The 20,897-nt window shown below is 41.5% G+C and overlaps 1 protein-coding gene across 1 annotated transcript in view; it reads left to right on the top strand.

The window, feature by feature from the left end:
• Positions 1-20,897, top strand: part of arhgap15 (Rho GTPase activating protein 15) — a 730,777-nt gene that overhangs the window by 201,590 nt on the left and 508,290 nt on the right. Inside the window, exon 7 of the mRNA XM_078228014.1 lies at positions 5,319-5,408. Coding sequence (XP_078084140.1) covers positions 5,319-5,408 — 90 coding nt within the window. The remainder of the gene's footprint in view (positions 1-5,318; positions 5,409-20,897) is intronic.

The raw sequence follows: 20,897 nt of genomic DNA, 5'->3' as shown, positions 1-20,897 counted from the left end.
TGCTCCGGTTTCCTCCCACATTCTGAAAGACGTGCTGGTTGCATTGACCTGAACAGGTGTCAGACTGTGGCGACTAGGGGATTTTCACAGTAATTTCATTGCAGTGCTAATGTAAGCCTTACTTGTGATGAATAAATTAACTTTAACTTTTAAATTACTGAACCTCAGAAATATTTTGTTGCCACTGATCCAACATCACTTTGATATTGAACTATCCAGTTAGTTACTAGTCTGACAGCAATGTGAAGCAGTGACAGTGTAGGCAATGACAACACAAGCTGGTGGAGAGGGTACAGTGGATTAACGTTGATGGTGGGTCAGTCTCAAGCTGCAAAATGGAAGACATGTCAGTCCTGTTTCAGATCTCCACTCATTTCAAATTACCGTGCTCTAACCTACTGAACCCATGTAGCTCCTCTAAAACTAAGGTAAGGCCCAATCTTAACTTTGATCCTCAACCCAAACAGTGGCCCTCCAGCCCAACCCTGGCCCTCAATCCAAATTTTAACTCTTACACCACAACATAAGCATCTACTTTCTTTTTAGACTGTTCAATTTCTGAAGATTAATGAATTCAGCAACTTTACGCCTTGGGCACAATTAAAAGGTCTCAGTGTTTGGTCTGTGTACTGGCTGGAGAACTGGTGGGAACTCTACCAAGGCTATTTCTGGGAGTGCATTGGGATTATGTCTCAATTACATAGCCCACTGGCTGCTGTCAGGTTTCCTGGCTCCACTGAGGGGTTTTCCCCAATGGACCGCCTAGTGCGGGCTGATATGCCAGTCCGAGAGCTGCCAGCTAGCCAGAGGTTGGGAGTTTTCCATTAATGGATGCACTATTGTGCACAGAGGTCATTGCCAGTACAGCAGCGGCCCAGGAAAGGATTTTCACTGGAGCCCTGGAGTTAAGGTGAGTGGGGCAGGATTGGCTGGGCCAGGCAACCAGGCCCCAACAAAGGGGAATGAGGGAGATCATCGTCAAGACTAAGGATGTGATCTCCTATGGGTCCTTCCATCTCTGCTGGTGGGTCCCGCCATTGGACTCAAGATGCTAGAGAAAGAGTGATCCTTTTGCAGGTATACATGTCAGGGATTACCTGGTGGTTTGCTCATGTGAAATGACGCCATCCATCACTGGTTGAATACCACTGGCAGCAAGATGAGGACCTTAAGTGGGCTCAATTAGCCTTCAGGCAGAAAGGCCACTCTCAACACTTTCTGCCCTGGATTGACTCGGGGATAGATGGGAAGGTGACAGGGTCTCCATCATGCACATTCTCCACCAATTATATGCCGCCCTCTCCCGGCTCCATTCTATTTCTTGAAAGTTCGCGTTCTGGGATTATCCATAACCAACTGTTGAAGTGCTTGCACCAGATTATTTCTTTTTGAATGGGTTATCTGAGCTGTTGAGTCAACAACAACCGTAGAATTCTCCCTGCAATTCTCGTTTACTGCTGTCACATGTCCATGTGATACTACTCCATTCATAAATTTTCAGATGGTCTCTAAATATTAGGCCTACAGCTTTCAACTTAGAACTGCTAACATATCGTTTGTTGATTGCAACTGCTATCACAATGGGAATTATTCTGTTTGTGGGCTTACTATTTACACACCTTGTCCAATCTCTCATTATACTGATTAAATATTCAATCTTTCTCACTCCTTATTCTTGAACATTCAAAATAGGACAATCAATCCAAGTGGAATATACCTGCATTGGAACTTTAGCAATGTTGTTGGACAATGTGGCAGAAGGTCTGGGTAATGTCATGAGATTCAACAGTCAGTGGAATTCAAGCACCTTGCCAGAAAATGAAGAGCTGGCATGTTAACTTTAAGGGCCAGTCAACCTTCGTTGTGGCCCAGTACAAAATGAGTGATTCTTCCTGAGTAATCCTTTGTGTTCCTTTGATTATTGCAAGTCACTTTAGAATGCAGACCATCTAAGTTAATAAAACTCCATTGACAATGTTTTATGAGTGCCAAACATAGAAATTGCTGACAGTTTTGTTTTCCTATAAAATTAGGCAAGTGACCAACATAAGCATTGGATCTGAAAAGCTTTGAGACGAACAGCTCCTTCTGAGATGAATTAAAGTTGCAGGCAATATAATTATTTACAATTAGCCCAATGTAGATAACTGCGCTAAATATCAGGAATGAATGCAGGGCATGTTATCCATTTAAAGTTTTGCATGTTCTGAGGTGTGTGCGTAAATGTGGGTGTAAGTAAGATATTAATGGAAGCGGAACTTTTCTTCCAACTTTTCTTTTCAAGAAATTATAATTGACAGCTAAGTAGGCTAAGAGCCCAGATCTGAAAGATTGGCTTTTCATCCACGTTTTGGTTAGGCAGTCAATATTCCTGGAGTCTATGTCTGAAGCTGGCAATAACTGGATATCTGATACAAAGATTGAAGGAAATGGGCATGCCGTTCCTATTTCCATCAGGGGCATGTTTCATTATACATCTTGCCGTATCCTGCACAGAGGAGAGACTTTGTTAAAATTTAAATTGTGGCCTGGATGGAGTGAAACCAAAAATGTTTTCCCCTTGTTTTAGAATAGGCTACCTTGTGTTTCTCCTCTGCACTTTTTAATACTGTTTTGAAGGAACCTTCTGTGCTACTAAGTGAGTTTGATTAGCCACAGGGGTCAATCTCTATTCGACTTGACTTGCCTTTCAGATGTGGTTTTGTTTGTCACTTTATTGCTGAACAATTGGGAAATATTGCAATCATGCAGCAACCACTGCTTAATGGCCAGTTTTCATTTTTTTCTTCTCTTGACTTGGTGCTCACTATTATTCATGCCAGAAGCATGAAACCTGCATTCTTTGAACCCAAGAGCTTTTGGCTCCGACGCTGACATTCAGTTGAAAGGAAGAAAGGCTTGCATTTATATGGCGCCTCTCACCACCACCAGATGTCTCAAGGCACTTTTCAGTCAATAAAGTATCCTTGAACTGTAGTCACTGTGGCAATGCAGGAAAATAAACAAGGAAATACTTGCATTTATATAGCACCCTTTATGAGCTCACTATGTCCCAGAAAGACTTACTGTCTGCCCTTCCCAAATAGGCTGTTGGTCCACCATTCTTTTTCAGTATATGGCAGTCATTGCTCTGTTTTGGACCAAGTGTGCTCTTGCAATAAAACTCTTTCAAAAGACTTCTACCTGCAGCTTAACGTGAAACCTTTTTGTACCTTTGCACAACCTTTAAGCTCCAGATAAAGCAGACTCTATTCTAAGTATCAGCCAGGCCTACGTGTAGGCAGTGGGGAGTGGGTAAATGATTTGAAATCACTCAGGAGTTCCAGAAAAAAATCTCACAATGAACATGAAAAGCTTGATTATTATCTACCACAGCTTGGACGCACAATTCAACAACTCAGCAACTAATCAGAAATAGGATTAAAGTTTCTTCTACAACAATTCAGAAGCATGAAAAGGAACTGGGGTCCAGAAATCAAAATAATGTGTAAATTTTGGCAACTTTTCTAGAACTGGGCTCTCCTTTTCCATGCTTAAAAGAAAAAAAATAAAGTCTGTTTTCAAGTGTTACTACCTTAACAACCTTACTCATTCAAGAAGACCAGTGCTAGACTGTACCAGATCACTGGTGAGATGCAATCACTTAAAGATTATAGTAACTCATCAAATCATAGAATCCCTATGGTGCAGAAGAGGCCATATAGTCCATCAAGTCTGCACCAACCCTCCGAAAAAGCACCCTACCAAGGCCCAATCCCACGACCTAACCCCTAACCCTAAACCACACATTTTACCATGGCTAATCCATCTAACCTGCACATTTTGGACACTAAGGGGCAATTTAGCATGGCCAATCCGCCTAACCTGCACATCTTTGGACTTTGGGAGGAAATCAGAGCACCCGGAGGAAACCCAAGCACAAACAGGGAGAACATGCAAACCGCACACATACGGTCACCCAAGGCCAGAATCGAACCAGGATCCCTGGTGCTGTGAGGCAGCAGTGCTAACCCTGGTACCACCGTAATTCCTGAAACTTGCCAGCTGAAGGAAAGACACAAATTTTGATGTTGTTTCCTGACTTGTACACATGATAGAGGTCAGACGATGGTGCTAGAGGACTTAAAACACATGGCACAAAATAAAATGCACTCGAGCCGAGTCCTCATATGGTGTACGTCCAGGCTGTGGTAGATGATAATCGAGCCATGCTTTCCATGTTCATTGTGAGATTTTCTGGAACTCCTGAGTCCACTATCCACAGAAATCAGTTGGGGACTTAGCACACAGGATGCATTTGGCAAAGACCTCAGGCACCATGGCCGGCTGCCACCAGCTTGTTTTTGGGCTATGAACAAAGAAAAAATATTTATAAGGCACTCTAATTATGAAGTGGTTTCATAATTTTCTTTAACCCTTTAAGTACCATTCCAACACCAAAAAGCTAATGACATTTTTTTTTTTGTTACCCTTTAGTACCAGGAAACCTTCCACCGTTCTGTACATTTTTTCTGACTCTGTATTGAAATAGCCATTGGGTTAGAATAGCAGCTTGGAAAGGGAGACTGAGTGGCATAGTGGTTAAAGTGCCTAGGGCTTGGATTTGATAGCACCCCGGCATCACAGTATTTTAAAAAAATCTCTCTCTCAGTATAGTCAGGGCCTGTAGTGAAATCAGTTGGTTTATTCTCACCAGTGGTGGCAGGCCTCCAGGGCAGCGAATTACCAATTCATGATCACTAAATGACAGTCTCGGAGAGGTCACAATGAAGAACTGCAGTGAAAGTGAAACAACTAAGAGAGGCAGTAGAGGGTGCTCTTTCTTGTTTTGAGTTGACACATTGCTGGGGAAGAGCAGAGAGTATTTTTTTACCCTGCAGCTACTCGCTTTAACTGACTTGAAAGTATTTGATGTTGGTACTGTTACCCAGAATTAATGAATTAAAATCTCCAGCATTGAAATCCATAATCTTGAAAAGTTCGAAACATCACCAAAATGTATATATGTTTAAAGAATGGATTATTTTTAACATCATGTTCAAATGATCTCATTGACAATAATTTTGTTTTAAGCTTCATTGCAGTATAATGCAACTATATATTACACTGCTTTCACTGTCTATAGTTTTAATTTTTGATATGAAATGCCCCGTATTATACAATGACAAGCACTGGAGTGATTAACTACTAAATTCCAACTTATATTTAACCTGTCAAAACAGTCTTCTTCCCCCTCTTGAATAATCCTCACATTTTTCGATATGTGGTCATGGTTTTGAGATTTGGAGATGACACTGTATTTCCCTTCCTCTCTACAGAAAGCAGGTTGTAAGCCAGAGAATGTGGACCTGTGCGGTGCTCAGATTGACTGGGCAAAAGACAAATCCAGCAGGAAGAATGTGCTCCAGGTAGGATGTTTCCCTTCGTAGCATGATTAACTTTGTAGTCACTTCAATCTAGTGATCCTTGTGTGGCTGCAAGTTGTTTCGCTGAAAAGCTGTCATTATTTGAAAATGAAAAATAGATGAGAAATCATTGTTTCAAAGTACAAATATCATATTACATGGTACACGTGAAAGTTTCCAAACAAAAATCTGGCTTGAAAAGCCTTTTCTAACATTAGACCATGTTGTTACTTTATACTTGACGAGGGTAATCCAAAGGTATTACAAAAAGGCAGTGGCAAGTATATATTAACTCTTCCATTTGGAAAGGATGAAATTGTGGTTAAAATCATAGTGGTGGACTTACCATTCCATTTCCCATTCACTTTATATCCGCTGCTATAATTGCCTGTCGGATTTTCATGGGCAGTCAAGCCACAGACCTGAGTCAGACTTCAGGTTCATGAGTCCATGCAAATAGTAGTCCTATAATATGCCAAAGCACTTTAAAGGCATATTGGTCAGATTGTGTTTCATGGCCAGTCTACTCAATAAAATTTGGTATGCAAGAGAAAGAGGCACCAGGAGAGTTAAGTTAGTTCAAATTATTTTTGAAGGGCAAGCGAAAGCCAAAATACTTCTCAAGGGTCCACAGGAATAACATGGATTCCTGCTGACTCTGACTCTTACCTCCAACCCTCTGTGATCACAACTCCCATCCAGACCTCCCTTTATTGCAAAGAGGTTGGAGTTTAAAAATAGAAATGTGCTGTTGCAATTGTACATGGTGTTGGCGAGGCCTCACCTGGAATTCTGCGTGCAGTTTTGGTCCCCTTACCTAAAAAAGGATATAGTAACATTGGAGGCAGTCCAAAGGAGATTCACCAGGTTAATTCCTGGGGTGAGAGGGTTGTCCTATAAAGAGTGACAAAGTAGTCTGGGTCTGTATTCCTTGGAGTTTAGAAGAGTGAGGGGTGACCTTATTCAAACATATAAGATCCTGAGGGGGGTTCACAGGGTTAATGGTGAGATATTTTCACAAATGGAAGAGTCTCGAACAAGCAGACATAACTACAAGATAAAGGGCCAGTCAGTTAAAACTGAGGTGCATCGAAATTTCTTCTTGCAGAGGGTAGTGATTCTCTGAAATTCACTGCCCCAGAGGGGAGTGGAGGCTGGATCATTAGAAGTAATTAAAGTGGAGGTGGATACATTTTTGATAGATTGAGGAATGGAGGGCTATGGGGAAATTGCACAGAAAAGGAGTTGAGGCTGGCATAGATCAGCCACGATCATATTGAATGGTGGGGCAGACTAGACAGGCCTGGTGGCCTACTCCTGCTTCTCCTTCTAGTGTTCTTGTGTACCTTTTGGTGAACTGGATCGATCTTCAAGTCTCCCAGTAGTGTCTCATCCCCGAGTTGGCAAGTAGCTCCGGAATGCCCATTAAGGCAATGCGGATTGAGGCTTGACTGTCAAAAGTGACCAGACCCTCCCACCACGAGTATTGAGTTGTCTGTCCAAGCATCCATCCAGTCAGTTGCCTGAATGTCAAAATTCTCCCCCCCTCCCCCACCATCCTCCACTCCTACTCTCTTTTCCATTCCTGCCAGTGGTTAAGAAATTGTAGCTGATTAATCAGCCAACCATTTAACTTCATGTCTTCATTACAGAAGAAAAATTAAGTATTTCTGTAAGTTTTATGTAAATGCAATAAGGTTGAAATTGCCCTTTGTGATATTAATAAGGTGCTCATTAGCTTTCTCATTTCTTTGTCCATTTCGAAAGAACATATAAATAAAAGTTTCAAACATGGATCTTTAATTCGGATATTTTGACAATGGGTCCACACTTTTATTTCCACAGAGGTTGAAGGGACAATGTCTGTAGGCTGAAATAGCACGTGCATGATTAAACAAAGATATATAATATTGAGAAAATTGGTACAGCTTGAATATAAGCTATTGGGAAGTCTCTGCCATGGTACAATTATTTCACAGTTTATAATTCTCTTCAATTGTCACAATCTTCCATCATATACACATTACCCTCTTCAATTGGGTTAAATTACATTGTGTTTGAATTTCTTTCCAAGAAATCTGTTTCATGGTTATCCATTAACTACATCCTTCAGAAATCTTGAGAGATCTTTGGAGCTCAACGTGAAAGAGCTTTTCTTCTCCATCCAAGTTCAATCACATTTACATGCAGCCTATTTATAAAACCACTCAGTGCTTCATTTTGCAGATATATACGTTATGATAGCCTCTTCTGCCATCTCAAGACTGAAGTGTTTAATAAAAACTACTTTTCTAAAATGCTTACACAAGATCCTAGTCCAAATGTTGGTGACCGCACTGTTTATTTGCACTGCAGCCTGTGGCTAAGAACGCACATGTTCCAAGATCGCAGCTAATGATTATCTGACAAGCCTGGCTGTGAGAAGTTTATTTTATATTAAAGCAGGTTGCATCAGCCTTGCTAAAGACAGACGTTTCCCCCTCCCCTGCCCCCTTTCAAATAACCCAGGTTTTGTAGCTCGGTAACATGCTTAAAATATTTTCCATGTTGGATGGTAGTTCAATGTTCGTTTTTGGTCTGAAATTTGAGGTGATGAGGATTGGAAGGGATTACTTCAATAAGCCCAAATAATCCGAAGTGTCATCAACATAACAGTGTATGTAATGACTAAATAAAACCATCTTAAAGGTGGACAATAACGTCAATCAACAGCAGGGGGTTAAGTGCTTCAGAAAAAGTGCCATGGCCTGACATTCATTAGTCATGCATAATTTTGTGTCTGTAGACGCTTACTTCTGATGTTCTGAAATTCCTGCACCCTTTTTACATTTTAAATGGAGCCGTGAAGTCATATTTCTTTTTGGAGGGTGGGGTGGGTGGATTTGGTTAGGCTAGATTTAACGTTTAAAATTGTGCTGCATTTTCTTACGTTGAAACATGTTTTGTTCCCCCCCCCCCCCCCCCCACCGCAAACTGCATTGCAAGCTGACACAACACATCTTGGCTGTGCTGCCGGCACCAACAAAATAGAGGTTGCGAAAGCTATAATTTACAAAATGTTTCAAATGGTGTTGTCGAGCCAGGCTTCACTTTAAAATCAAGCCCTATTTTGCTGAAGGATGTCAATTTTCTTAATTCCAGCGATAGGTTGATTGCCAGTGCTTTCTGTTTCAGCTTGGGAAAAGGACTGCTGGGACGGTGGATTTAAATTCCACTGTTTGGTAAAACTGCAGAATGAAGGATTGGGATCAAGTATTAATATTAGCTACATTTCAAACTGTTTTCTTCAGGTGGTGTTTTTGAACACACTGTTAATGTGCTGTTCAGTGAGTATCTGTTTTGCCCCTAAAATATATTTCCACTCGCTTAAAATTCATTTTGCAATCTGTAACATGCTTTGTGCCAACAAATAACCTTAAAATGTGTTCTTTTTCACTCGTGCTTTACTTTAGATTATTCCTCTGTTTTTATTTAATACAATCCTTATTGTGATTGCCCAGCTCCCTATATTCTCCTTCCAAGAGGAAGCCAAGCAAATGGGGTCACAGTCCTCTCCCTGCCTTTTCAAAGCTTTCCCTGCTTGTTTGACAGGAGCCATGCTTGATAAGAAACAATTCAGACAAAGGTGTCCTTTTATTTTCCTAAAGTGAGGCCATCAATCTTCGATCACATTTTATTTTTGGGTCCATTGATTATGCGTGTGCTTGCTGAATGTTAGATAAGGTTTACATTGGAATACAGGATTCACAGCCAACAGGGAGAGGGGGGTTCATGAAATTGAGCTTATTTCTTTTTATGAAATGAAAACAAATGGCCTTTGGATTTTGTCATATGTCACATATTTATGATGTATGGCATCAGAAACCATCCTGGATTGGTACCTACTTTGTTGAACATTTGTGGGAGAGGATTACGCTTTCTGTACTTCAAATGGGGAGAAAGGAAATATCTTCTCAACTCCGACAGAATGTGATCAAAATGCAGACCTTTGCGCAGGTTTCTCATCCTTTCAATTTACAGAAACTGTTTTCTGACAAGATCATTGTTAACACAGATTGTTTCTGTAAACACATTGGGCCAGTAAAGAAGAAAACGTTAACACTGTTTGATCTCCGTCCCTAATGGGGACATGTGTTCAAAATGTTTATATTATCTTTTTCAGAAGAAGCTTTTGCATTTTTGTAAAATGGTGGGGAATTGTCCAGAATTCTCCTCCCCAAAGCACAGTGGTTAGCACTGCTGCCTCACAGCTCCAGGGACCTGGGTTCAATTCCAACCTCGGGCGACAGTGGAATTTGTACATTCTCCCCGTGTCTGCATGGGTTTGCTCTGGGTGCTCCGGTTTCCTCCCACACCCCAAAGATGTGCCGTTCAGGTTGATTGGCCATGCTAAATTGCCCCTTAGTGTCAGGGGGATAAGCAGGATAAATACGTGGGGTTGCGGGGAAATGGCTTGGGTGGGATTGTTTTCAGTGCAGGCTCAATGGGCCAAGTGGCCTCCTTCTGCACTGTAGGGATTCTATCTATCTTTCCATCTAAGCAATTATTCTTCCCTTACATTCTTCTCTACTTTTGCAAAGAAGTGGGATAGTGAGCGCCATCACCATCAAACTTAAAAATTTATATGAAGATAAAAAGTGTTGCAGTGCAAAGCTATGAAGGGTTAATCAATCCCTGAATAAAATAGTAACAGTATCCCTGTCGGGATGGGCAACAAATGCTGGCCAAGTCAGCAATGCCCAGGCTCTGTAATAGAACATTGAAAAAAAAATCATCTCTCAACTCATCTGTTTATTTTTTCCATCAATGCTTTATTTAAAATTGTGTGATTATAATGTAGGTTGAAGGGCTACATGGCCCTTGTGCAACATGCTTAGGCAATTGTCTTTTGAAGAACTAAGCTGTTATCTCAGATGATAATTCCAGATAGTTCCAGAATTTAACAGTGCAAAGTGACGTTTTGTTGTTACGGAAAGATCAATTAGAAATGCTAAGTAGTTTACTTGATGTAATTTCAGAAATCTCATTAAGTCTCAACATGAAAAGTGGCTTAATCCAAGATTAAACTGGAACAACAATAAATATGACTGAGATTCTGATGAGTAAAATTATTTTTGAGACATAACAAACTGGCTGGCAGTGGAGATTAAATGATGCTATTTATATGATTACAGTATTTTAAATGGAGCAGTAGCTTTGAGTAAGGACCATCCTGTCTTCCAGCAATTAGAGTATATATCTTGGCAATTGTAATATGCAGTCAAACCTCACCTGATCCATTCAGATATCCTGATGCATTGAAATAAGCAAAAAAAAACATTTTCACCTTATTGCATTGTACTTTGTGTACAGATGTTTCATCCATAGTTTGTCACTCCAGTATGGAGGACATGCCAAGGAAAACAAGCATATTTTTCAACTGATTTTATTGAAATAAATTTCACTATGAGTACTTAGCATAAAAGTTGGTGAAAGAGCTCCAAACCAAAGTAGTGCCATCATGGAATCTTATTTCATATCTGGAATTACATAAAATTTGCTATACAGAAACAGGCCATTAAGCAACTGGTCAGTGCTCCTTAAGGGCATCCTGCACCTTAATTCATCTCACCATATATCTGTTGGACATGCTTTCACCATAAAAAAGAATTGGATTGGGTCAGATGGAGGGGTTAAAGTCTTCAGAATCCTGACACCAAACCAGCTCCAACGCGGCTAATTCTGGCTTTCATGGAGGTGGGAAGGTAGCTGCGTGGGTACTTCAAATATTATTCAATTTTCAAATTTAACTGTGTACAGCCTGGTTTCCTGAGCCTTTTGAAAACCAACAGGCGAGAGCTGCCAAATTCAGGAGTTAAGTACCTGTGTGTATACCCACCTAGTGTGCCTGGAAACCCCCGCAATCAGTCAACCCTCAACCCTGAGTAAGATGCTCTGTCGGAGAGTCGGTGCAGACTTGTTGGGCTGAATGGCCTCCTTCTGCATTGTGGGGATTCTATGAGTTTCTGATTACAGGCACAAGCCTGCTGAGGTTTATGAACTAAACTTTATTTTAACCTTACAACGCAGTATCAAAATCATTTTCCCCCAATTGATTTTAAGAAATATGGAACTGCATACACTGCCTGATGAGCAAATCTCTGCAGTTCATGGTGTCCTTGGAATAAACTAAAAAAAAATGGGCATAATTTCACGACAGAGATATTGCTTCACAAATGGAATGGATTAAAGGTCGGCTGAGAAGTTTAGTGAAATTGAAGAAATTTTCGGTCTTTTGTCTAAAATTCTGACTGCAACATTTGCGATGATTCCTGCACATTATATAGAATACCCCTTTGTCAGAATGTAATTAATGTAGTACCATAAAATACAATCCAAAAATGTAATTATAGAGCTTAAAGGGAAAAGAAAGTAGAAAGGGAACATGTTTTGTTCAGAAGAAAACATTAATCTTATGAGAAATTACTATGGACTTTTAGAGTGTCAAGTGCATTGCTAATATGGAGACTCTTGACGAAAGGGCAAATCCACTGGAAAATTATTATGGTGGGGTGAATTACAGGAAAGAATGGCTGTAGAGGCATTGCTTGTAGAGCCACTCCACGGTGCCCTAATCCAGCAAAACTATGCCACTGGCTAATTCAGTAGTATCCTCAGTCCATAGTGTGGTAGAAATAATGTAGGGAGGAGCTATACGATAAATGGCAGAACCATAAAGGGTGTAGATACGCAGAGGGACCTGGGTGTGCAAGTCCACAGATCCTTGAAGGTGACGTCACAGTTGGAGAAGGTGGTGAAGAAGGCATATGGCATGCTTGCCTTTATAGGACGGGGCATAGAGTATAAAAGTTGGGGTCTGATGTTGCAGATGTATAGAACGTTGGTTCGGCCGCATTTGGAATACTGCGTCCAGTTCTGGTCGCCACACTACCAGAAGGACGTGGAGGCTTTGGAGAGAGTACAGAGGAGGTTTACCAGGATGTTGCCTGGTATGGAGGGGCTTAGTTATGAGGAGAGATTGGGTAAACTGGGGTTGTTCTCCCTGGAAAGACGGAGGATGAGGGGAGACTTAATAGAGGTGTATAAAATTATGAAAGGCATAGATAGGGTGAACGGTGGGCAGCTTTTCCCCAGGTCGGTGGTGACATTCACGAGGGGTCATAGGTTCAAGGTGAAGGGGGGGAGGTTTAACACAGATATCAGAAGGACATATTTTACACAGAGGGTGGTGGGGGCCTGGAATGCGCTGCCAGGCAAGGTGGTGGAGGCGGACACACTGGGAACGTTTAAGACTTATCTAGACAGCCATATGAACGGAGTGGGAATGGAGGGATACAAAAGAATGGTCTAGTTTGGACCAGGGAGCGGCGCGGGCTTGGAGGGCCGAAGGGCCTGTTCCTGTGCTGTATTGTTCTTTGTTCTTGGTTCCTCAGTTCGGCAGGCTGTGCATTGCCCACTTCAGATAATTCTCTGCCACCAAAAGCAGCCTTAGAAGGGGTGAGACTGGAGTTGAACATAAATGGCGGACAGCCAAGAGTGGGCATGATTTTACCACCTGGCCATGTCTGGTGAGCAGCGTGACAAGCCAGGAAACTAGCGTGCAATGCTAAAAATCCGATTGGTGCCTGGTGCCAAACTGTTCGCTATGTTCCCGGCCACTCTCCAATGGCACGAACCGCTTCCCACCCAGAAAGGACGCGAAGCCGATCAGTATATTTAAAATAATATTTAACTATGCATAGTCCATTCAAAACCTAGTGCACAGAATCTTCTGGCCTTTGGGCGCTGTGCCAGAATGGCGAGAATCAGTATCGGTCTCACTAGCGTAGACCTTGCATGATGGTCACATTTTGGTCCATGCCACAGGATGTGGTAGTTGAAGAAGATGGCAATATTTGGCACTCTGCAACACTGTCCGCGCCATCCTCGTGGATTAGGATTGTAGCATGCCATGAAGACTATGATGCCCCCTTTCATCATGCAGCACTGAAATCATAACAACCACAACAGTTTATATGACACCTTCATCATAGTAAACCATTGCCAGGTACTTTACAGGAGTGTTACAAAGCAAATTTGATATAGAACCATGCAAGACAATAATAGGACAAATGGCCAAAAGTTTGGTCAAATTGTAGGTTTTAATGCGTGTCATAAATGATGAAAATGGGGTGGAGAAGCAGAGAGGTGTAGGGAGGAAATTCCAAATCTTGAGGTCTTGGCAGCTGGAGCATTGGCCATTAATGGCATAGTGATTTACATCAGGAAAGAATTAGATGAGAGTAGCTATTTTGGTTGGTTGTGGGACTGGATGAGATTAAAGAGACAAGATGGGACAAAACTGCAGAGGAATTTGAAAAGAGGGAGTGCTGCAGCCAGGTGGACCCCACACTGGTGCAATGTGCCAGGGCACAAGCTCTGCATTTGAATTATCTCAACCATGTCAAGTGCAACCACCAGTTTTTTTTGTTTTTATTTGAGAATTTTAACATGACCTAACCAGGAGCCAATGTAGTTCAGAAAGCACAGGAGTGATGGGTGAACTATGTTTGGGCCATAGTTCTCCAATCTCGCCCACATCTGGAATTATCCAGTCCCGCTGCTGGGAACAGAGATTTGGCTGAGTGTCAAATCACTGGCAGCGGTAGCGGGTCATGTGAGACTGGAGAATTCCAGTCTTTGTGTGCGTTCAGTACAGATTTGGATGATCTCAGATTTAGAGGGAGCAGAATGTGGGAGGGCATCCAGGAGTGCATTAAGACACTCAAGTCTGGAGGCAACAAAGGAATGGGTCAGAATTTCAGCAGCACAGGATCTGAGGCAGGGGCAGGGTCAGCCGATATCATAGGGGTGGAAACCTTAGTGATGGTTTCGGTATATGGTCAGAATCTCACCTCAGGGTCAAAGATGACAAGGTTGCAAATGGTCAGTTACAGCCTCAGACAGTTCAGAGCAAGAGTAAAGGAGTCAGTAGCCGTGGAACAGAATTTGTGATGGAAACCATCTTGGCATTATTTAATTGGAGGAATTTTTTGCTGATCTATTGCTTGATGTCAGACAAGTGATCTGGTAATTTAGCGACTGTGAAAGAGTCAAGGGAGGTGCTGGCAAGGTAGAGCTGGGTGTCATCAGCATATATGAACAGAAATGCTTTGTTTCTGAATGATGCTGCCAAAAGGCTTTACACAGATGGGAAAAAGGGGATTTAAGTAAATAGGAGATTAATTGCTTCCAAAAAATACACCACTATTACAGATTGTTTGTTTCTGACCTCCACACATGGTTATCATTTGGGAATTGTAGGGGAGTGTTGGAAGGATTAGTAGGCTGGCTTGAATCACATCATGAACACTCTCTCTGTGGCCAACAAGTCCTGGAGTGAGACTTAAGTCCAGAGTTTCTGACTTGGAGGAGCTTGACTGAACTAGAAGACCTCCCTAGCATTGTACTCACATATCCTATTTGTGCCATTCAAGCCATTGTCTTAACTTTTTTTGGAGTAGGGGACTCTGCATGGCAAGACCAGAGATGTTTGCCTCTATCTATAGATGCAAGTTCTGATGAGTAAGCACAGAACACATATAACGTTGTCTTACTTGATTGGGGCATCATCTATTGCTCCTCCTTCATCAACCAACATAAAGACAAGGAGATTGCCATTTGGAAACTCATTTGGACCAACCTCAGCGGCCATGCGTGTTAAGCTGCACCACCACGTGCCTGCAAATGCATTCCTGACATCTGAATTCTCTTAGATCTCACCGCCTTCAACCTTGGCTAATGTTGTCAATAGATTTAAATCCTCAGCCCTTCCAAACCTGTTTGAAAAAAAAAATTCTGCTACTTCTCAATTATATGTGCCCCTTCCAATTTCACCTACATGTAATTTTCCACTCTAGTGTACTCTCAATTCATGTTCAAATTTACACGGTAAATAATGCATGATTACTATAATAAGATGGTCATGTAAATTGTATGCAATCATTACACTTCAAATCAGATGAGCTCTGTACCCATATTTCCATCCATTCTGGTATGAACTATACCCATATCTGGAAATCTACCCTGTAGTGTTTCAAATGACATTGCTTTGAAATTTTCTGTTTTTCAACATTTGCACTGAAGCACATTTCAGTGTTTTAATTGACTTGCAAACAGGTTTTCAACAAAAAGATTTAGTGGATTTTTACTAAAAAGAGCAAACAAATCCAAACCTGAATTTAACTTTGATATCGAATCATTCAAACTTAAGTTGAGATTTAATCTGCATAAATCCTTTTGAATCATCTGTTTCCTGTTGTTCTGTTTTAATGACCTCTTTCACTCCAGTCTCCTGTCAGATAGAATTCACACACGGAGTACAGAACTAATGGTATTAAAATGGAAGTTCAAAATTATACAGCCAAATAATAAATTCCTTTTGAACTGCATAGAATGAAAAAAAAACTTGAATTTTAATAGACTACATTTGTCTGAGGAATACTGGATTTGTTTGAAAATGCAAAGAAAGCTTCCGAAATGAGAATTTTTTCTTAACTTCAACAAATACTGACATTTAGGAAAGTACTGGCATGTCATAATGTCAAAGCCCGAACGTCAATAATTTCTCCCGATTAAGTTCTCTTGATCATCTGATGAAAGAAAAAAAGGATTTAATATTTCATTCAAAAGAGGGTACCTTCAACACTGCAGCACTGTCGAAGGTGCACTTACTCAGTATTACATGTCAGAGAGTTAGGTTTGAATCCAGTTTAAAATAATTAGACAGCACTTCCAATTTCCTTTGATTGAAACAGTTTCTTCTTTGTCAAATAGTTTGGGCAGTCGTGGTGCCTAATGGCATGTCATCAGAACAAAACTGATCCTAATGTGATAATAACAAGCCTGGGAATTAGTAATCTCTTGCAGGGATGGCGGGTTTGAGAATTAGAAAGAATAATAAGGTATCTCTCCTTACTTTGAAGCTAAGGCACGTTCCGGTCAGCCCTGGAGCACACCATCATGCTGGCTGACCAAGTAATGGCCATCCAGTTAGAACTGCACTATGTAAAAGGCTGTGCACAGCCGGTGAGGACAGGAAGAGGGCAGGCACCAAGAAATGGAAAGGCTGGTGCTTCCAATGTGCACCGTCAGGGAGACAGCTGCTGGGTGCTGCTGACCCATGAAAAATAAATATCAGTGTTAAAACCATGTCACAATCATACACGGACCTCAGTGCCGGGACACATTTGTTAACTTTATTGGAGCCCTTGCCATTCATCCCGTTCTGGATCAAGGTTGCAACTTGAACATCAAGACCACCTTGCCAATCAGCCAGCCCGCCAACCGTAAAGGCAGGTGGGCAACATAAAATCCAAGTCAGTTGGTTTTTAATTGATTTAAATTGTCATCCTGACTGAACGAAATATTGTGCGAGGGTGTAAAGACGTTGGAATATATGCCCGCTATATTCTCACATGATCTTACATGCTTCTGGGTCAGGTATGTTCCCAAATTTTATATCTGAAATTCTTGTCTCTGTGCCTGGAAGCAACGTCCCTCTGCTGTGCAGAACAGCATAAGCGAATAAACTAAATGTAACTGCCTATTTGCAATACTCTGAGAAATGCATCCCTGATTTTGTTTTTAAGTTTAAATTTATTTATTAGTGTCACAAGTAGGTTTACATTAACACTGCAATGAAATTACTGTGAAAACCCCCTAATCGCCACACTCTGGCACCTGTTCGGGTACACTGAGGGAGAATTTAGCATGGCCAATGCACCTAACCAGCACGTCTTTTGGACTGTACAAGGAAACCAGAGCACCCAGAGGAAACTCATGTATTCATGGGGAGAACGTGCAAACTCCGCACAAACAGTGGCCTAAGCTGGGAAGTGACCTCGGTCCCTGATGCTGTAAGGCAGCAATGCTAACCACTGTGCCACTGTGATATGATAAGACAAGATTGTTTTAGAATTTATCCAGTCTATTGGTAACCTGTCATGTAAAAGACTAATATCCCAGATTTTACAGGAATAAAGATGGTAAAAATTGTCACTGTCTTATTGCTCTGAAACTTCTGGAGTCTGCACATGCGCAGTTTTACACTGACATTCAGAAGTTGCTTTCTATTCTTCTTTAGAGGCTGCACTGTTAATGTCCACCAAGGCTGTATTCAAATGGAAATCCAAATTGATGCAGGCTTCCACTTTTACCAGCTTAGTCTTGCAGTTAAAACCCTTGAAAATATTATGGCCGTCGAATGAGGTGCAACTGTTTTTTTCTGACAGCGATAATTGCTGCTAAACCCTTCACCGACCTTCAAAGAGCAATTTATCAACTTTTATAAGCTATTCTATATTTCTTTTAAGCATTGTTTACAAGATATTTTATTTGGTTCTTCATTCCATGTCGAAGTGCCAATCATGTATTCCCCTTTCTGTAAAAAATGTAAAATTAGAAGGAATGAATTTTGAGTTTTGTATTTCCTGGTTTGCTGTCTGTGAGTAGATATCAATGTGATTGGTTGCTTGCATCATTTTGCTGCACACCTGGAAATACCCTTGACTTGATGCCAGAAACAAACTGTATGAGAGAGATCGCTGGGTATTTATGGGCAGCTTCCTTTGAGTTCAGCGATGGATATCATTGTTTTACCATTGGCTCAAAAATCCAGCCTTGCATGTTGGAAACCAAATGATAAAATTCCAGAAGACTTTCTGCTTAAATGTTTTTCAATTAACGTCATAGTCCACTGATTACTTTTATTTAAAAAAAACTTCTTATAAGCACTTTAACAGTGTGATCACCATTCAGCACCCATCACACAATTTATGTGATGATGTGGAGTTGCCGGCGTTGGACTGGGGTAGGCACAGTAAGTAGTCTCACAACACCAGGTTAAAGTCCAACAGGTTTATTTGGTGGCACGAGCTTTCGGAGCGCTGCTCCTTCATGCACTCACCTGATGAAGGAGCAGCGCTCCGAAAGCTTGTGCTACCAAATAAACCTGTTGGACTTTAACCTGGTGTTGTGAGACTACTTACAATTGATGTGAGCCTTTTATCTTTCAGTTCAATTTATGGATCCAAGCTTACGTTCGATGTGGAAGCGAAGTTATTTCTGTCAACGTTTTATTTTCCGCACCTTTCTGCTTTAAAGCAGTTTGGGAGCTGATAGGCTTTAGTCCTGTTACTTTTTATATTACCAGAATGTCTGATAACGGCCTATTCTTTAGTTATGACATTGGAGTTAATGCCGGATGGTTTGCCGCATCTACAGTTTGCATTTGTTAGATACTATTGGGCAGATTTTATGGTGGCGGGGTGCATTCCCCATCCCTCCAACTGAAAGGTCTGTGGTCAGCCTGCCCACGCAAAACCCACAACAATAATATGCTAGGAGCAGCCTTAATAGATTTAGAGTGGGACTTGCACCCCATCTGGGTGTAAGACCCATGCTGGAGCACAGCCAAGTCATCTGATTGCCCATCAGCCCTGTAGCCCCAGCAGCACCTGGATCGAGTAGTGGCCACTGCTGGGACTTCAAACAGTCCTCGGAGAAGAAGTGTCATGGATCCCAAACTTCATGTAAGTCCAAGGATTTTTACAGGCCTTCCTAGCAGGCCACAGGAAGGCGGGATGGGGGGTAGGGAAAAGGTGGAGGGGGTGGGACAGGACATGTTTTAGAGGCCAGCAGGGGGAAGCATAAAGAGAGGGGCAAGTGCAATCTTGGGGGTGGGTCCTGTGGGCATGCCCCTAATGGGCACAACAAATGCCCCAAAGGATGTACCCCCTTTCTCCCTGACGTCAGCTCATGCAGTGAAGGCTGCCAGGCTTCCTGCTTTGCCTCCTCCTTCCTCTGCTGTACGTAGTATAATGGCAGAGGCAGAATGAGGCCCTTAAGTTACCAATAATTTGCGACTTAAGGGCCTCAGTATGCCCAATGCCAGAGGTGGGCTGTCTGACACATCCCCTGTGCATTCTAATATGGGAGGCAGATTGGGAGTAGATGGGAGAGTGGCAGGCAGCCCCTTTTATTTTACAAATTCCCTCTCCTCCTCCCAACCTTAAAATATACGAGTGGTTAGCCTAGAATTCAGCCCTATGTTATTTATAAACAAGTAAAGTTTTGTCAAACCAGGTTTCCATCTTTTTCTTGAGTTCTGATTTCTTTGAAGTTCTCTGTCACAATTGACCACCAATAATATCAACGACCTCCATCATTTACCTCAAATGTCATTGTACAATCAGCCCTTCCTTCCAGTATGTGTTTTATTTTCTTGAATTATTTTACTGTTTAGTGTTACTTAAAAATAAATGCCGGTATTGGGTTAAATTCTGTAATGCAGCTAACTCTACGGTTCAGGTAACAACTAATTACTATATGAGTTGTACTTTTAACATATTCAATTTATCAAACAGCTCAAATTAAATTTAGCCCTCTACTCTCTCAAATATTATTCTGTATATGTAACTGGAAAATAAATTGTGCTTGACCTATATACGTGTATCCTTTCCCACAAAACTGTCATTGTAAGGATTCTATGGGGTAAATTTCAATTTTAGCAATCTGAGGCAGCAATCTGACAGAATTGTTTGTCCACATTTTACAGAAGCACTGGTATGGTGGCACAGTGGTTAGCACTGCTGCCTCACACCGCCAGGGACCCGGGTTCAATTCCTCCCATGGGTGACTGTGTGGAGTTCGCATGTTCTTCCTGTGTCTGCGTGGGTTTCCTCCGGGTACTCCAGTTTCCTCCCACACTCCAAAGATGTGCAGCTTTGGTGCATTGGCCATGCTAAATTGCCCCTTAGTGTCCTAAGATGCATAGGTAAGGGGGATTAGCAGGATAAATACATGGAGAGGGCCTGAGCGAGATGCTCTGTCGGAGAGTTGGTGCACACCCCGATGGGTCAAATGGCCTCCTTCTGCACTATAGGGATTCTATGATTCTAAGCCATCCAATTTATGCAAAGGGTATTCTTTTGCAGTTCAAAGGGAAGAGAATTCTGTCGCAGATTTGGCCTTGGACAGGTTAGAGAAGGTTCTGTGTAAAGGAATCGACTTTTAATTCATGGTAAAAGCTAATGGAAAATGTATGTATCCCAGATTTAGCCGCACCAGACGCATTGAATATGATGAACAGCTTTAATCCGTTCTGCATATAAGTTCAGAGCAGCACTGTCTGAAACAGATGGGTTAACAGTGATCATTTCCTTCCTTACCTTTCCCTTGAACTCACATCAAGAATTACTCGGGAAAAAGAAAATTGCTATTTTTATACATGTCTTGTCTACTCATACTTGAAATTTAGAGGAAATGAAAAATACTAAAATGTATCATATCTCTGTGAAAGCAGCTGGTTTAAATTGTGATTTTCTGTCTAGGTTCCATTTCAATTTCAAACTTTTTTTTAAAAAAAGACACAATTGTCAAAGTTGTTGCTTTGTTAGCAATTCAAAAGAAATGAATAAAACATAAATATTTCCATCACAAAGTGATTTCTAT

Source organism: Mustelus asterias, chromosome 14 (genome assembly GCF_964213995.1).
Source record: "Mustelus asterias chromosome 14, sMusAst1.hap1.1, whole genome shotgun sequence".
NCBI lineage: Eukaryota > Metazoa > Chordata > Chondrichthyes > Carcharhiniformes > Triakidae > Mustelus > Mustelus asterias.
Note: the sequence above shows the minus strand (reverse complement) of the source record. Positions and strands in the feature narration are given on the sequence as shown.